Source organism: Larimichthys crocea, chromosome VI, assembly GCF_000972845.2.
Source record: "Larimichthys crocea isolate SSNF chromosome VI, L_crocea_2.0, whole genome shotgun sequence".
Classification (NCBI taxonomy): domain Eukaryota; kingdom Metazoa; phylum Chordata; class Actinopteri; family Sciaenidae; genus Larimichthys; species Larimichthys crocea.
In genome coordinates, this window is record NC_040016.1 from 15,090,888 (window position 1) to 15,107,167 (window position 16,280).

Sequence of the window (16,280 nt, forward strand, 5' to 3'; positions counted from 1 at the left end):
ATTTTCTGATTGTCATAAACGTAATCTTTAATGTTCAATAACTCAGAATTGCAGAACATTTCAAGGTTCAGATAATTTATGTCTGCCAAAGTCTGGAAATTGTCATACATGCAATACAATTACGTTCTTACATTAGAAAACAAAAAAAGCCTCTCCTGCCTCCAGCTCATTTAAAACTCTGCTGCCAACATTTTCACACCTAATAATAATAATATGATAATAAATAAAGTTTATTATCATATATTTCTTTTCTTTCAGAGGTCCTGCATGTTTCATTTGTAGGATCTGACACTTTTAGCACACTTCAGTTCGGATTTCTTCCCTTTTCCACAGATATTTTTCACACCTTCAATCATATCCAAATTGTTTGACAACTTCTTTAGATAACACAGCAGTGTTAAGAGAAAATGTCAGGCTGGTTCATACTGTGTATGTGTGTGTGTGTGTAGGTGTGTGTGCTGACTGTCCTTTCTGACCCCACTGGCTGCTCCTCTGCAGGATAGAGGCTCTCTGGAGAGGAAAACCTATCAGTCTCAATAGTCAGTGTGCTGCCCAGAGAGACAGTGAGGTGCTTCACAGTAATTTCACAGCCATCAACCCTCATCACTGTGAGGGGGCAGAGGTTCAGGATGGTGGAAGCCGAAGGGCAAAGAAATGGGCCCAGGATCAGGATGCTTTTGTTTTTTTTTCTATCCAATCCTCCTCGACCTACTATTCTCTCTTCAGAGCTAGTCTCGCACTAGCACTACAGTCATGCAATTCCAGTATTCTCAACATTCAAACACTTTCTCATTGTTTCGTCCATCTCACAACCACAACATATTCACACAAACTGACACACACAAACTTCAGCTCGGGTACACATTGCATCCTCTGAGGCTTTACTATATCTGCATCTCCTCACGGCCTGGTGAGTCCGCTCCCGCAGCTTCCAGTGAGGAAGTTATAATGACAGGGATATTTGAGTTCGGAGGGGAAAGAGAACACACACACACACACACACACACACACACACACACACACACAAACATATACATTTAAACACACACATCCCAGTTTCTATAATAGCATCTACAGTAAATCTTACAAAGTACACAAACAAACAGCAAATACTCAACCCAGAAGAACACACACACATTTGTCAGTGTGTGATCACACACATACTCTCCGGTCAACTCAGTGATACTCTGACTGCAACCACAGAGAAGATGCAGGAAACTTCTCACTTGAGCCAGCCAATCTTGGATTACACAGGAGTGAGTCCAGCCAATCCAGCGTCTCATCTTATTATGGCCTCGAGGCTGGTAGAGTCAACCTCGTCAAAGTCGATCTCTCTCTCTCTGTTGTTTTTATTTCTCCCTTTATTTCTCTTCATTAAAAGAGTCTCATTTTACTTCTCAACACCTCTGTAAACTTTCTGCGCTCATATTGGCTTTGCTAATCAGCATTTTTGCAGATTAGATGCCTAAATTTTGTTTTTGTTTTTCGAAAATGAAAGTCGGTGTTAATGATCTGTTTTTCGGAGGTGCTAAAACTAATTTTCATCATGATCTACATCGATTGTTTCACAGCTTTCTTTGAAAACTGACAGTACAAGACATTGCGTAACACTGTCACATAATTTTTTTTTTTTTAGAGGACGCCCAGTGACTGTGAATAGTGTGCCTTTAGCAGCATAGCGTGTGGAGTCAGGATGCTTGATGGAGCATTTGGGGACCAGAGGGAATAAGTCAGGAGATTATCAGGTTCCTGAGCTACCCAGCTGCCATTGGGGCTGTGTGGGCAACAATACACTCGTCTCCCTTACTTTTTATCTCTCAGCTTCTTTCATGGTCACCCTCATTAAACAGCAGCGATACCAAATGTTTTCCAAGCACAGGCATTGTAGGCAGTACGACAGAACTGACAAAGCCACTGCATATCAGTGATGCTAAAAACAAAGCAAAGGCATCTTCTATTAACATGTCTAATGCTGTACACTGAGAGACCATGGCTGATGTATTTATTCAGCTGCGTGAACACAGTCATGCTAAAAATTAACAAGTGAATATGTTTCTTATGATGCATTCACAGGGATTCATGCAGTTGGTGGAGGGAAAACTGGATATCATTTTAGTGGGTAACAGCAGGACATAAAAATTAGGTGAGGACAGCAGAGAATACCATCAATGGAAATCGTAGATTGTATTCCAAGGTTACATTTTTTTAATTCATTTAAAAAAAAACTAAATTTAAAACATTTTCCATCCTGCTCGACAGAATTTATAACCAGATGTCACATAGCTCCTTCACACAAAGAACAGAGCGGACATTGTCGATCTGAAATCAGAGAAGCCAATAATTAATTAATTACATAAAATAACAGACAGAAAAATGTTTTATTGAATATATTTTAGCAACACTCTGGACTCAGAAACTACGTTCATGTTAGCAGCTTCATGAGGCTGTACTTGGAGGCGCAGTGGTGCTTGAAGCTAAATGCTAATATCAGTAACCATCTACAGCAATGACAGCTCTAACATGTTTAAGTACGGGTGTAACGGTAATGGTATTCATCCCGAACCGTCACAGTGGTGGCAATGAGCCTAAAAGCTGCCAGAAACAGTCATTACAGAAGAAGAAGTAGTTACAAAAAAGGACGTAGAACAAAAGTGATGTAAAGTGTGGAGTTGGAGGAGGCGCCGGCTTCATTTAAATCAGCTGTTTGGGAGCACTTTGGCTTCCCAGTACAGTATAATTGTGACGGCACACGAGTGCTGGACTGGACAAAGACTTTCTGCCAGCAATGTTTCACAGAGGTGCAGTATGTTGCTGGCAACACCTCAAGCATGCTAACCCACATAAGACAGCATCACCCCGACATATCTGTCACTGGTGCAAGGAAAAAGACGTCTTTTGTGCAACAACTTTGCCCCGCTGCTTTTAATCCACCTCTTGACATCAACACTGACAGGGCCAAAAACATCACAGAAGCATTGGCGTATACATATCAACATCTATGCGCCCATATGCCGTATTAGAGGAGCCCGGCTTCAAGTATTTATTAAAGCTGCTTGAGCCACGCTACAGTGTCCCATCCTGTGCGCACATCAGCCAGTCTGTGGTCCCTGCCATTTACAAGCGTGCACGAGCAGTGGTGGAGCATGACCGGGCTACAAAAAAGAAATAGAATAAAACATAGAACAAATTAATACATTTGTTTTATTTTTTACTTTTATGACACGAGATGGTTTTTGATTTTGCAGTCAGAAAAACGCTAGTCTTTTATATGTGATTTTTTTTTTTGTATTATTTCCCGTTGTACTGAACCCGTACCGAACGTGACCCCCATACCGAGGTATTTACCGAACCATGACTTGCGTGTACCGTTACACCCCTCTGTTTAAGTGTAGCAGCTCTAACGTTTGGCATGTTTACTATCTTAGTTTAGCATGTTAGCATTCTAACATTTGCTAATTAGCAACAAACAAAAAGTACAGAGATACTGAGATTAAAGTTGCAACAATTCATCCTGAGGAAAAAGGTGAATTTGTGTATCAAAGTTCATGATAATCTCTCCCATTGCTGAGAGTCCAAATTACAAATGTCAACCTCGTGGTGGCGCCAGATGAAAATGATAATTAAGTAATCAGGATTCATCCTCTGGGCAACATGAATGTCTGGATAACATTTAATGGAAAGTCATCCAGTATTTGTCGACATAAATCAATAATTAAACAATGAGTGATGTTGCCATCCCTGCTTTTGCACGTCACATGTAAACAAGCATGGCCGGAGGCCTTTTTGAGGATGGAAAACTAAAGGTACAACAGATGCCATGACAACTTTGTATACATTATTTTCATATTCAACAAGCCTTTGTTCGATTCAGAGACCCAGCACAGTGGCCAGACATTGTTTATCAGGACATCTATACATGTTACAATCACCAGGTAGTGTTACTATGTTAGTGACAACACCGACTGTATCATCTGGGCTGAGATTTAATTGGGGATGACAGTCATGTCTTCTGCTGCTGCTATACTGCAGCTTATAACTGGACTCCAGAAAACTTCCACTCAAGATAAGCTATCCATCAGTACTAATCGTCTTCTGTCAACAGCATCATTTAGCACACAGTCAGTAATTAATCATGTGTAATTTGTGCCTCAGTACCCAGTGTTATTTGGTTATTAGTTGGTTAGTTGTTTCGAGTTTCACTTTCAGTTTCTAATGTTAACATATGTGAAAATGTTATTCCTTCATGAAGGGGGCACAGCGTCTAGACTGATGTATGGCTAAAACTGTAAAATACTGTATAAGCTACGACTACAGAGCAGGTTTACTGGAAAAATTATAATATGCACATCTACAGCAGCAGTTTTCCATTTATACATTTATTTAGTCCACTGTATTATCATGTAAAATCCTGTCAAGGCTACAGGCTAGTCAATCCACACACATCAGAAAATGCATTTCCATTTTACAAGTTGGCCAGATGGCCTCCAAAAGTTCTACAAAAAATGTTCCTTCACAAAAAAAGGTCCAGCATAGTTCTTCCTGTGTTTTATCTGTCTGCTCAAAACTGGATAAACAGCACACCAAAAGATGCCCTTTGACATTTAATGAAATTGAAATTGTGTTGCTGATAAATGTTGGAAGCCGCTTTTTGATAATGGACCTATCTTTGAGTAAGAGCGCATACTTGTTTTCCAAGTACACGTTTCCTGGAACTGACAGGAAGTGAGTAGATGTTGCATCTTCCTGAACACCTCAAACCATTATGAAGAATTACATTAGTCATAACATCACAGTTCAAAGTCTAAGAGGCTCAGCAGATTTTCCGGGAATTACACACCGCACAGCAAACCAACAAAAACCTCTTAATGCTGTTCAAGCCAATTTTTTTCAAAATCTTTCGCACAACAGCACCTCAGTCTGTGTGTAATGAAGCAGCAGAATCAGCAAAAACAGAAATAAAACTGAGAACTTGTTTTTTTGGTATGGAAACATTTTTCTTTTTTTTTTCTTTTTTATCTAATTAGGTGATTTCTCGCCTGCTGGTTCTGTCAAATCTTTATTTGGATCATGGCCAGATTCAAACAGGCCTTTTAGACAACACAAACCTCTCAGTCCAGCTGGAGCTTATATGCGTCAGTTCACAGCCCATGTGCATGTGCATATGCATGCACGTGTATGTGTGTATACGTGGTGCGAAGCTGCTTCTGCTCTATAAGAATTATTGTGAAAATACTTCAGCCCTGTGGCTCCATATCTGTGAAGGCAGCTTGCACAAGCGAAGAAAGTACAGTATCACAGCCACAGGCTGTATTCGTTACGATAAAAAGAGTTCAATTTAATTTCAAGTTCAAGTTAAATTAGATGTCATATCTAAACGATAAGCAGTCGTGTTATCATTCCTGCATCACTGACGCACTGTTAGCACTGCCACAGCATCGTGGGACTGTTTGTACTGGAGAAAAACAATTATTATCTCCAAATAGAGGGGCACCGTCCGTAGAAATTTTAATTAAAAGACTGGCAGAGTTTCATCTCAGTGTGACAACTCCATTATTTCCCAATGATAAAACAGTCTTCTAGCAGAACAAATTCAGCTCGACCGGAGTGGGTTTCACTTGCAGTTCAAGTGGGCAGGTCCAGCTAATGGTTTTCCTGACCTTGGCATTTTGATTTCCAGCTGAAGTAGTGAGGTGAGCCTGAAACTAGAGTAATTATTCAAATGTGGTGTCACTGAGCTTTGTGTTGGGTTTCTCTGAGCTTATTAAAGAAACCCCGGCACATATTTTTAGTGGGTTGCCTTGTTACAAGGAGGATAAAGCTCCTAATTGGTTATATTATATATACTGCCTGTCCACTGGTGAACAACACTTACTATCATCACTTCCACTCCACATGAATCTACACTTCTATTTTCTAATTTGCATATGTCATAAATATTGTTTATTGCCCCAACCTTCATCTGGATCATTCCTGGCTGATGCCTCCAGAAGGGCCACGCTGGCAGCAAATGACACATGCCTCTTGGACTCTTGCTGGAGGTTGGCATTGCGTCCCTTCTTGTCAGCCTTTCGCTTCTTGTTTTGCATCTCCTTCTCGTACACAGCCCATCTCTTTAGCTGCTGAGTGCGCCGCTTCTGGGCCGCCCGCAGCCTCTCCAGGCTGGGTACCTTGTCCAGCTGCTGCAGCTCCTGAATCAGCTCCAGGTGGTTGGCCATGGTGGTGGGGGAGGAGGGAGGGACGGCAGAAGTGGATGATGGTGAAGGGGGTGAAGTTGGAGGAGAAAGTGTGATTCTAGCGAGGGCTGCACCTTCGGCCGTGGCCTCCTCCCATCATCGTCATCATCATCCTTTTAGCAGCAGCAAGCGTCCTGAGTGAGAAAATAGACAGAGGCTGAGTCACTGTTCATAAAAATATAAACTTTTACAACCTGGAACTTTAATACTAAATAATAACAAATAAAATGTGGAGGTAGTTTGATGCAGACTTCTAGTAAATGTTTGGAAAGGTGCTCTGCGGAAACATTGGTGTGATGCACCGCAGCAAAGTGCACAGATGCTTTTTGATGGCCTAGTTGGAGAGTTCAAACTACCATTCAACAAAGTGCTGATTAACTGTTTTCTTCTCACACGTCTTTTGTCTGTTTGATGCCAAAAGATGTAAATAAAATCACATTTCTCTCACATCAAGGCGAAACAGACATAATACATTATTCTCATAAATCGCTCCATTTTCTTCCATTTGCAATCGCCTGATATCCACTCAGACAAGACGATGCATTTGAGGGTTCACGTAAAATGGATAAATGTACCTCAATAAAAAATGTCCAGTTTCTCAATTTTTATCTAAATGACAGAGCATGTGTTACAGTCTCAATTTTCCATTTGCTTTGTGAGCCGTTCAAGGTTAACCGCTTCCTGACAGCAACAAGTCGACGCAAGTATGATGAGAAACTGATAAAGAGAAAAGAAAAAAAATACCAGGGCAGTGAGCTAAAGGGGGATTTTTTTTTTCATGTCACCATTACCTTGATGTATCCTTGCTGGCTGTAAACATGAAGAAGTTTTTCTTCTCTCTCTTTTTGACAACTGAAAGCAACACGATCAGCGAAATGACAAAAAAAAAAACACACACAACTGTAGCTGCTTATCATCTAGAAGAGATCTACAATGAAAGCAGCGTACTGTATGTTCACTAATAAAAACCTCCACAAATCTAGAGGAGGAAGTATTTGCAGAGCCGTACATGCAGTAAAGACGCAGTAAAAAAAAAAAAGAAGAAAACGTACAAATGTCACTTCTTCCTTTGAAAAGCACTCTAAACAATCTACGGACTTTTTATTACCACAGCCAGAAAACACTCCTCTGATAAAAGTCCAATCCTTCCCAACCACTTATCACACACAAACACACACACACACACACACACACACCAAAACAAAATACACAATATATGATACACACACACACACACACCAAAACAAAATACACAATATATGATTTCCATAACTTTGACAACAAAATATGCATCATGTTCTTACTCACAGTTTCATAAATGCTCATAAATATTTCCTCATGTCTGCAGCCTCTCCCTAATGAAAGCCTGCAGTCCCACAGCATCGCCTGATGAAATGTACTACAGCATGTAGTCCTTCAGCTGCCGACATTTCCTCTGCAGCGCTACTACATCTACCTAACTGCTAAAACCGTGGACAGGAAACAAACAGCATGATCACTTCCAACAGCATCACTTTCTGTCCTCAGTTTTACCAGCGCAGCATGTGCGTACGCGTGTGTGAACAGAAGCTGTCGTTACGATTGGCAGCCAAGTGAAAAACTCACAAATGAAAGCTAAACCTCGCCACACAGTTGACTCTGACACCTTAGGACGTATGAAACCTTTCAGAACAGAGATACAAGCACGTACATGGCTCTGTAACAGAAAGTATTTACCAAACGACAAGTGACGATCAACACAATGAGAGCTTGTGTCAAAGAGAAACTATCTGGAAAGATCTTAAACACAGCAAATTGGTTTACAGCAAATGATTCGTAAATACTGGGTCAGCATCCAAAAGGCCGATCACAAGAGGATTAAGCAGCAGGGTCTCAAATTATTCTGGAGGGATTCCAAAGTAAAGCTGTCAGCAATTTTTTTTTCTTTCTAGCCACCCTCAGTCTTTAAAGGAAGAAGGACGACAGATGCAGAAATGTCGAGCACTCAACAGTCTCTAGGCATGGTTTGATTTTTTGGTTTGCGTGATAGGTAGATGTTAAATTAAGACTTTTTAATAGTGGAGAGAAAATGTGTGCTGGTAGCTTGAAGCTAAAAATCCACTGGTTTAGTTTTGGTGATAGAAAAGATAGATATCAGTCTGTGATGTACAATAACTGTCATTTTGTCTATTTTAAAAAGGTTTACCATCAACAGATTGCTTGACATTTAAGATCAGCACACACAATATCCTTTTTTAAACTGTGTCCTTCATTTCTATGCTTGTAGTTTATCATTTTCAGCTTTTGGTGCATATGTAAAATGTGTTGTTGTTGTTGTTGTTGTTGTCGTATTTTTAATATGACTCAGTGATCTAAATAAAAGACTGTGTGTTACTCTGTGTGTTAATTACAGTGTCTCAGTATGCATCACCAACATGTTGACAGTTGCAGAATGAGAAGGTAATATACAATTAATAACAACAGCAACAACTGAAGAAGCTTCTTGGATGTTGGAGAGGTGAAACTTCTTCACAGATCTACAACCAAGTCCAGTTGCATTGACTTTTAAACTCTTCTTGAAAAAAAACAACAACAACAAATATTTTTTTAACATTGATTTACAGTAAAGGCTGTAACCACCACCCCCAACAACAACAACAACCATTTCAAGACTATATCAGGATCAACACTAACTTTTAGTGGTTGCTGGCTGGCAGCATCAGCTTTTGGCTGCCACAACTGAAAATATGGTTGCCATTTTTAGTCACCTTATAGCTGAGTAATTAAGATACTACGCAGTTGCAAAATATGTATGTATATATTAAATATATTTAACTTTTGCTGTCCCCATTCCCATGCCAGTGACAACCTGCCAACTGTTACTGTCAAGCCCTGTACACTATATGATTGTCCATCAATATCAACAAGCAATAAATAAATCTGTACCCGTAGTCCTCACCCAAAGAAAGATAATATTTCTTCAATAGTTTCTTTCATGTAAATTTATTCTGAAAGCACCTCTAATTATTGCCAAAATAATGTGATATTAATCACTGAGGCTAAAAATACTGTGATATTGTTTGTTCTGTCAGTATCACCTGTTCGTGACACACTGTTCCTACTAATAGAGGCACATCCATTCAAGTAATGACATACAGAGACAGACCCTTCAGCTCATCTTAATGCAACTGCTGGTGCTAAACCAGGAAACGCAGCATGCTGGGTTATAAGGAGGCTGCTTGGATGAAGTGCAAAGTAAAGATAAAAGTTATGAGCGATGCCATATACAGCTCCTGTGTAGGTGTTCATCCATGAAGTCTCTCCTTTTTTAACCTTTTACACAAACTGCATCCCTAATTGATTTGCTCATATTATATTTTACAACTAAGCTAGTGTTATTCCTTATAAATTTATAAAGTTTTTACTGCCATATTTTATCGCTGAAATTAAGGTTTGCTCAGCTGAACCGCAGCCAAAAAGTCGACTGCCCTTATCTGGTTTATTGGAGACTTTAGGGATGAAACTAATGAAATAATAAAGGCGACACAAAAGAAAACACACACACATGCACTCACAGTGGTGGCCCCACATGACTGAAACACTGCCGCACAGTTACATTATAAAAACCTGGTCATGGAAAAACATGATTTTGATTACCTGATAATGTCTAAAAGGACTCCTCATGTCCCCTGCACATCCACAATGTCCCCTATTATCGCATATAATGATGATCACGGATTAATAAAAACTGCACAGCATACCCCAAGGGCTGTGAATAAATAAGAGTCAAGTAAAAAAAAATGTCCAAGAACATAATACAAAATAACTCTAAATGCTTCCACTGGGATGATTAAGGTTTTAATGTAAGAATATCTCAATAGGAGCTGTAACACACAGTGGAGCTGATCCAGGAAAAAGGCCAACAAGCAAACTGGGTCTAAGAACAGCTAAACCGCTGACATCTATAAAACGTTTTACATGAGATGCTTTATTTTACAATGGGCTGTATTTTACAAGGTAAAACTTTCCTCTGATGTACGGTGAACGATTCCAGGCACGGCGTGCAGCTCTGTCTTCCTCCTTTTGTGTGATACAAAGTGAATTAACTTCAGAGAGGATGTGTGACAAACAAGGAACGTCCAGTGTTTTCTTTAGTAACCTTTGATGGTCAATGGCATTAGCGCCGGGAATATGAAACCCAGGAGCCACTGTTGATCACATCAGAGGAATCAGAGCAGAGGTAATGATATTACTCATACACACAACCGCAAAGACAAAACACACACAAGTCATAGGATAGCCAGAGGCAAAAAAAGAAAGCAGTGACAAAGACAGACCCACATAGACTATCAACGTGTATTAATCAACAACTGAAAACCAAAATGATTTTATTAGAGCTGTGGTGTTTTATGATGAAAAGCACTTTTAATTTAATGCAAATGTGAGCAGAAACTGAAAAGTTTGATTCAGATTTTTTAATAAAAAAAAAAAAAATCTATTTCAGAGTCGTCTGACTGTCCAGCTGTCGTAATCCTGATGAAATATTCTCTGACTTGATAAAAATGTCCAGTGTCACCTTTAAATTGTATATTTCTGAGTTCTGAGTAGAAGTTAAAAAAAAATCTCTGATATGCAAATAGACTGGTGATGATTAATGTGTTATTCAAGCATAATATTTTTTTAATAAATTAATAATAATCGGAAGATGCAGATGAATCAATAGAGAATCAATTGTTAGTTGCTGTGCATACCATCAGTAAGTCTCTATGAATCACCTCAATGAAAAACAGATTTTATTTGATACAAGAATTTATAAAGTATTTCTTTTTGTTGGATCAAACCTGATTTTGGTGAAAGAACTCCTGACTTTGTGTTTCTGAAACAAAACAGAAAACCTTGGTGAATTTGTTTCTTCACCGTCTTTCTTCTTTAAACTTTCTGATTAACTACTTGATTGTTACCCACTCGTGGAAAATAAAAACCATTGGGGAGGGGGGGATAGAGGTTGCTGCCAAACTTGGATGTTTTGTTACCACACAGATTTTAAATATCACATATTTTTAGACAGATAGCCATTTTCCTACCCTCCCACAAGAACTTGAACACACCAAAACCACACGAGTGAAAAGGAGCAACGTTGCTGTCTTGATAGGAAACCAGTGTCTGAACAAGCATGCAGAAGTTTCGCTGCTTACTGCATGCTGCCAACTTAAGCCGTTATAAGACTTTGTTCTGTGGGCAATGACACGGGGGGAATATTCACACAAAACTTTCCATTTCACTCTTCAACTGAACGGCTCTCTCACAGTTCAAACAAATCATAAAATTATAAAAGTTCAGGCCCTATGCTGATATCGTGTTTGTATAACACTAACAACAGGTGAACAAGAACATGACAATGGCACATCCTGTGGCACTGTTAAACAGCTGCAGATAGAAGAGAATTAATCATGTGTAGCCACAAGGGGAGATTGTCTTGCACATTTTCGTCAGTGCATGAAAGACAGACAATGCAAACACTCTGTGTACTTGATGGTGTCCTAGCAGGAGGTGAAGACAAACTGTTTGAAGATATGTAAAACTAAAGGGAGCTGTGAGCAACAGTAAGCCCTCTGGTGATATCACAGACGCTCCCCGGGGGCCAAGGCAGCAAATCACAGATTGACCTCAATCAGTTTCCGGAGCTGCAGATAAGAATGTTACACTGAACTCGCACTTTGTTTTTTACACTTTCATGGAAAAAGCTCTACCTAAATTTTATACCGATCTGAAAAAGCAGGTCAGGCGATCCACGTCGAGCAGCTGCTGCTGCTGCTATCAGTAGACAATACTGCACCAAGAGTAAACCTCCAACATGGAGTAACAATTACAATCATCCCAGTTTAGTCTGCTTTTATTCAGGTGGTTGTTTTCATAAATTGTCAGCTGCCTACGTACCACACCTGCTTTGTTACTAAATCACAAAAGTGCCTCACAATCCTGTAGTCTAGAATAAATAGTCTGGAAATGCTTTTTCTTTGGCTCAAAAAACAAACAGAGAGCATCGTTCTGAAGCAGACTTTCCATTTACCTGTCAGCCACAAACCATAATTGGCTTTCTTGTAAAAACTTTATCGTCTACTGACCTGCTAGACAAGAACATTAATATAAAAAAGTATAGCATCAAAGGCTGAGACATAACTTTTAAAAAAACACAAAAGACTTTAAAAACAGCAACTAGCTTACAGCTTTTTACTATATCTCATAGATGTGTGTTTCCATGCTTGTTATGAGAACCAAATGTCCTTTAAATGACAGAACAGTATGGTAGTCATCGCAGTCATAACAGGCTTTAAAATAAAATGATGTCTGCTGATATGACAGGCTGAAAAGATGACGCTTTAATTAAGGATACACGATACAGGTATGGAGGTTTCCGTGCACGAAACGTTGCAATTTGCGATGTTGCTCAGCATCTCCCAAGCAAGGGGGAGTCAAATCGCGTTTCTTCAAGACAACAAATCTGATCGCCCATCTCAAGACCAACTATTCTGATCATTACGACAAACCTGTCAGCAGTAGTTTTCTTATTTTGCCAAGGGAATATGAACGTTTTGCACTGGGTTTACATAATAATCTGTTAATTCCACTTAAAGGAGAGACTCTCTTAAACAAATAAATAATAATCTAATAAATAATAAATAATACATTAAATATCGGTATATTGGCATTGGCAATTAGTCAAGATCTGTCAGAAATGATCAACATACTGGATATCTTATCTCAGTCCAATATTGTGCATCCTTACAGAAAAGTACACCAAAACATTTTACCAGTCTTTACTTGATTAAAGGGGCTGTAAGTTATAGATGAAATGGTGTTAAAAAATGCTCAAGTCAGGACATTAATGTTCCCAATAGCAGCTAAAAATTATAGAGTGTGTGTGTGTGCATCGAGCAGAGCTGACATCAGCTTTAATTCACTAATATCTCCTCAAACCAGCTGGATTGAGGTCATTCTGGACCTTCAATCATCATTACAACAGCGATTTGGCACAGGGGGCATTATACTATCGACATGCAGTATAGATAACGGCAGCTCAGCACAGCCCATACTGTAATACACCTCAGGCAGGATTTCATCTAAACTTCTTATTAACATGAACTGTATTAACTATACTGTCTCTTTTCACTCATTCTACTTGTTCCTGCATCTTTGTGCACTGCTCTTCAACCTGTATGCACATGTTTGTCAGAAGCATGAAGACATAATCCCAATTCAACTCCACTTACTATCTTTTTTTAGGGCTTTTTAACCACATCACACACAGTTTGACCAGATGTCATGGAGATGAATTTGATGACATACAGCTGTGTGCCGGTTTGATATTTGGCACCTGGTTTTATTTTGATGTTGAAGTCTTAATGACCTCCACGAGCACACAGAATAAAAACTACTGATTTTTTTTTTCTTTTCTTTTTACAGCAGTTTCATCATTAAAATCCAACAGCACACAAGCATTCAATGACAGGACGTAAATTGCTTTGCTGGATTTTACATGGAGAGACTGTTGATCAGATTATCTTGGTAAGTTTTGGTCCAAAATAGATTTTATAGACTGACATGATCGATATCCCAAACGCCTTAAAATGGGCTCTTTCATGCAAAAGATATTAATAATAAGATTTAAGACATAAGATAAGACAAGACCTGCATTGTATCGTTAAGGCAATTTAATTCAGACTTGTGCCATGTTGAAAGTGATACAGAAATGTTGCCAGCGGTTGCTTTCGGCAGATATTTTTTTATTTTTTGCAAAGGAGTGATGAAACAAAGAAGGTGCCACATTGAGCTGTTAGATGAAGAGCTGCAGGTGACGGGCTGCACTCCTCCATCCATTAATGTAACCAACTCCTTTCACATGTGCTCTGCTGCTGTGTGGGAAACTACTTGCACTGTGCAAAGCACGAAATCAGAATGCAGTTCGGTTGTGTTTGACCGAAAGATACGCGTTTGTTGTGGTATTAAACCGCACTTGCTGTTACCACCAGGAACCACACATGCTGCTCACTGACCTCTTGTACATTCACTGCATGAAAGAACGAAATACAATGTGTCAGTATTAAGAAAACAGGCGCAATGATATCAGAAATTGACAACACAAGGTGGAGCCAACTGCATGATTTACGTTTTAATTAAAAGGCTGCCAGGCTTTCCCAAATTTTAAGAAAACCTGTTCACAATCTGGCTTATATGAGAACTGTTCATGCAAAGCAGTCTTATCTACTCATTTCTGAGAATTTAAAATGTTTTTTTTATCACTTTTAATTTCAAGCAGAAGTCAGTCACTTGTATTTAATGTTTTTGTTTGAGTGCCAACATGATCAGTGTTTTAATGCAGACTCTCAGAGAGAGAATACATTACAACTAATGGATCTGAAGCTCAAAATGAGATCCAGTGGTCGAACACCGAAAGGCTTTTAAATGTTCCCTCTCTTCACCTCATCAAAACATTTTGAAGAAAGCTAAATGTCACTCCTCGCTTTCCTTTCTCTCATTTATTGTAATAGAAGAATGAAGATTTAAATTCAGCTTGAATGGATGACGCACAATCCAAGGCTGACAAAATGTCCAGTTAAAAGTTGAGTTTTATGTTTTGTTCTAATGCTAAACACCTTTTCTAGTCCCCCTTCATTTCAATAGCCTTGAAAAAGATTAGCTCAAATGACCATATCTTTTTAAAGACTTCCCATTCACTTAGTTCACTAATCTCATTATGAATGTCGAATGTCTTTACAAATGCTTCCATAACCCATTATAGATATGTCGAAGAGGTGCCGTCAATCAGCAAGAAGAAAAAGGTGACGTAGAACAAGAAGCAGAAGAAGAAGAAGAAGCCCTGAAACACCAAACAGTGGATGTGTTTGTGCTGCTGGTGAATCCTGCTTTAATTTCAGCCTCCTCATAGTTCATCATCTGCTGTTATGAGGAGACAAGTTAATGCTGTTATCAGTCTCATGAGCAGATGCAAAGACAAAATTGTGCTTAGGCAAAGACACCAAAAGAGACACAACCTGGCAGCAAGAGGCAAACACATCTGGAAAAAGAGGACGACTGCAGTGACACAGACTCGAGCTGAGGCGATCAACACAAACATTAAGTCAGCCCCAATTTTGATGATTGTTTGAATCGTTTTCCAAGAAACTGTTAAAGGGACTGTTAGTGGACTAAAACAAGCCATTTATCATCTTGGGCTTTGCTTCTTCCTGACAATTGATAGATTATATAATCCATCATCTATAATGTAGGGCTAAAAACAGATTTGAAAAGACATAGTGCTGAAACAATCAATTAAAAATGAGTGATTAATAGATTAGTTGATTGAAAGAGAGAGGGAGAGTTATTGAATGCAATTTTATTCGTTGATTTAATTTAATTATGAATTACACAGTAGAAAAAATATGAAACATTAAGATAATAGTCTGTTGCGGCCCTGAAAGGAGGTCACTGAAGGGTCCCTGCACACAGTAAATGCTTGTTTTCATTATCAAACAGCCTGCTGATTATTTTTCTAGTTAAACAATTAACCATATCGTCAGCCAACTGTGAAAAAGACTTCTGGTGGGTTTTTTTGCGAGAAAAGTGACTCAAACGATTAATTGTTGGTCAAAGAATTCATTCCTTAATGGTTTCTCTGGCTGCATACGTGACAGCGGCTAATAATACACAACTCTAAGCCTACGGAAAAACACACACACTTGCCGCACTTTGCATCACCAATAATGTCCGTAACAGTACGTGACATTTAGCTGTGAGGAGGCGTGTGCTGTGTCAGGACGCTCCGCATGGAGACACAGTGGCAGCACTGTCACACACAATAGCCCAGTGTGTGTGACAGAGTGTGTGTGAATCTGCATTTTATCTATATGTATGTGTGTGTGCGTGTGTGAGTCGTACAAACCCCTCTATGTCATGAGAAAGTGTGTGTACACTGTGTACACATGCCTGCTCGTGAAATTGTCGCCTCAGCAGACGGACATAAAACCGTGTCCCTCCATTCTGCCCCTTCCCATCATCATCCTGACCTTT

General features: G+C 39.3%; 1 protein-coding gene across 2 annotated transcripts in view; it reads right to left on the bottom strand.

Annotated features, from left to right (window-relative positions):
* Positions 1-16,280, bottom strand: part of ppp1r16b (protein phosphatase 1, regulatory subunit 16B) — an 82,550-nt gene that overhangs the window by 48,321 nt on the left and 17,949 nt on the right. Inside the window, exons 1-2 of one of the 2 annotated variants that reach the window (XM_010732124.3) lie at positions 7,542-7,785; positions 5,954-6,367 (exon numbers count right to left, since the gene is read on the bottom strand). In XM_010732124.3, the coding sequence (XP_010730426.3) occupies positions 5,954-6,215 (262 nt within the window). In that variant the 5' untranslated portion in view covers positions 6,216-6,367; positions 7,542-7,785. Of the gene's footprint in view, positions 1-5,953; positions 6,368-7,541; positions 7,786-16,280 lie in introns of those variants that run through there. The other variant, XM_010732125.3, reaches the window with a different exon arrangement.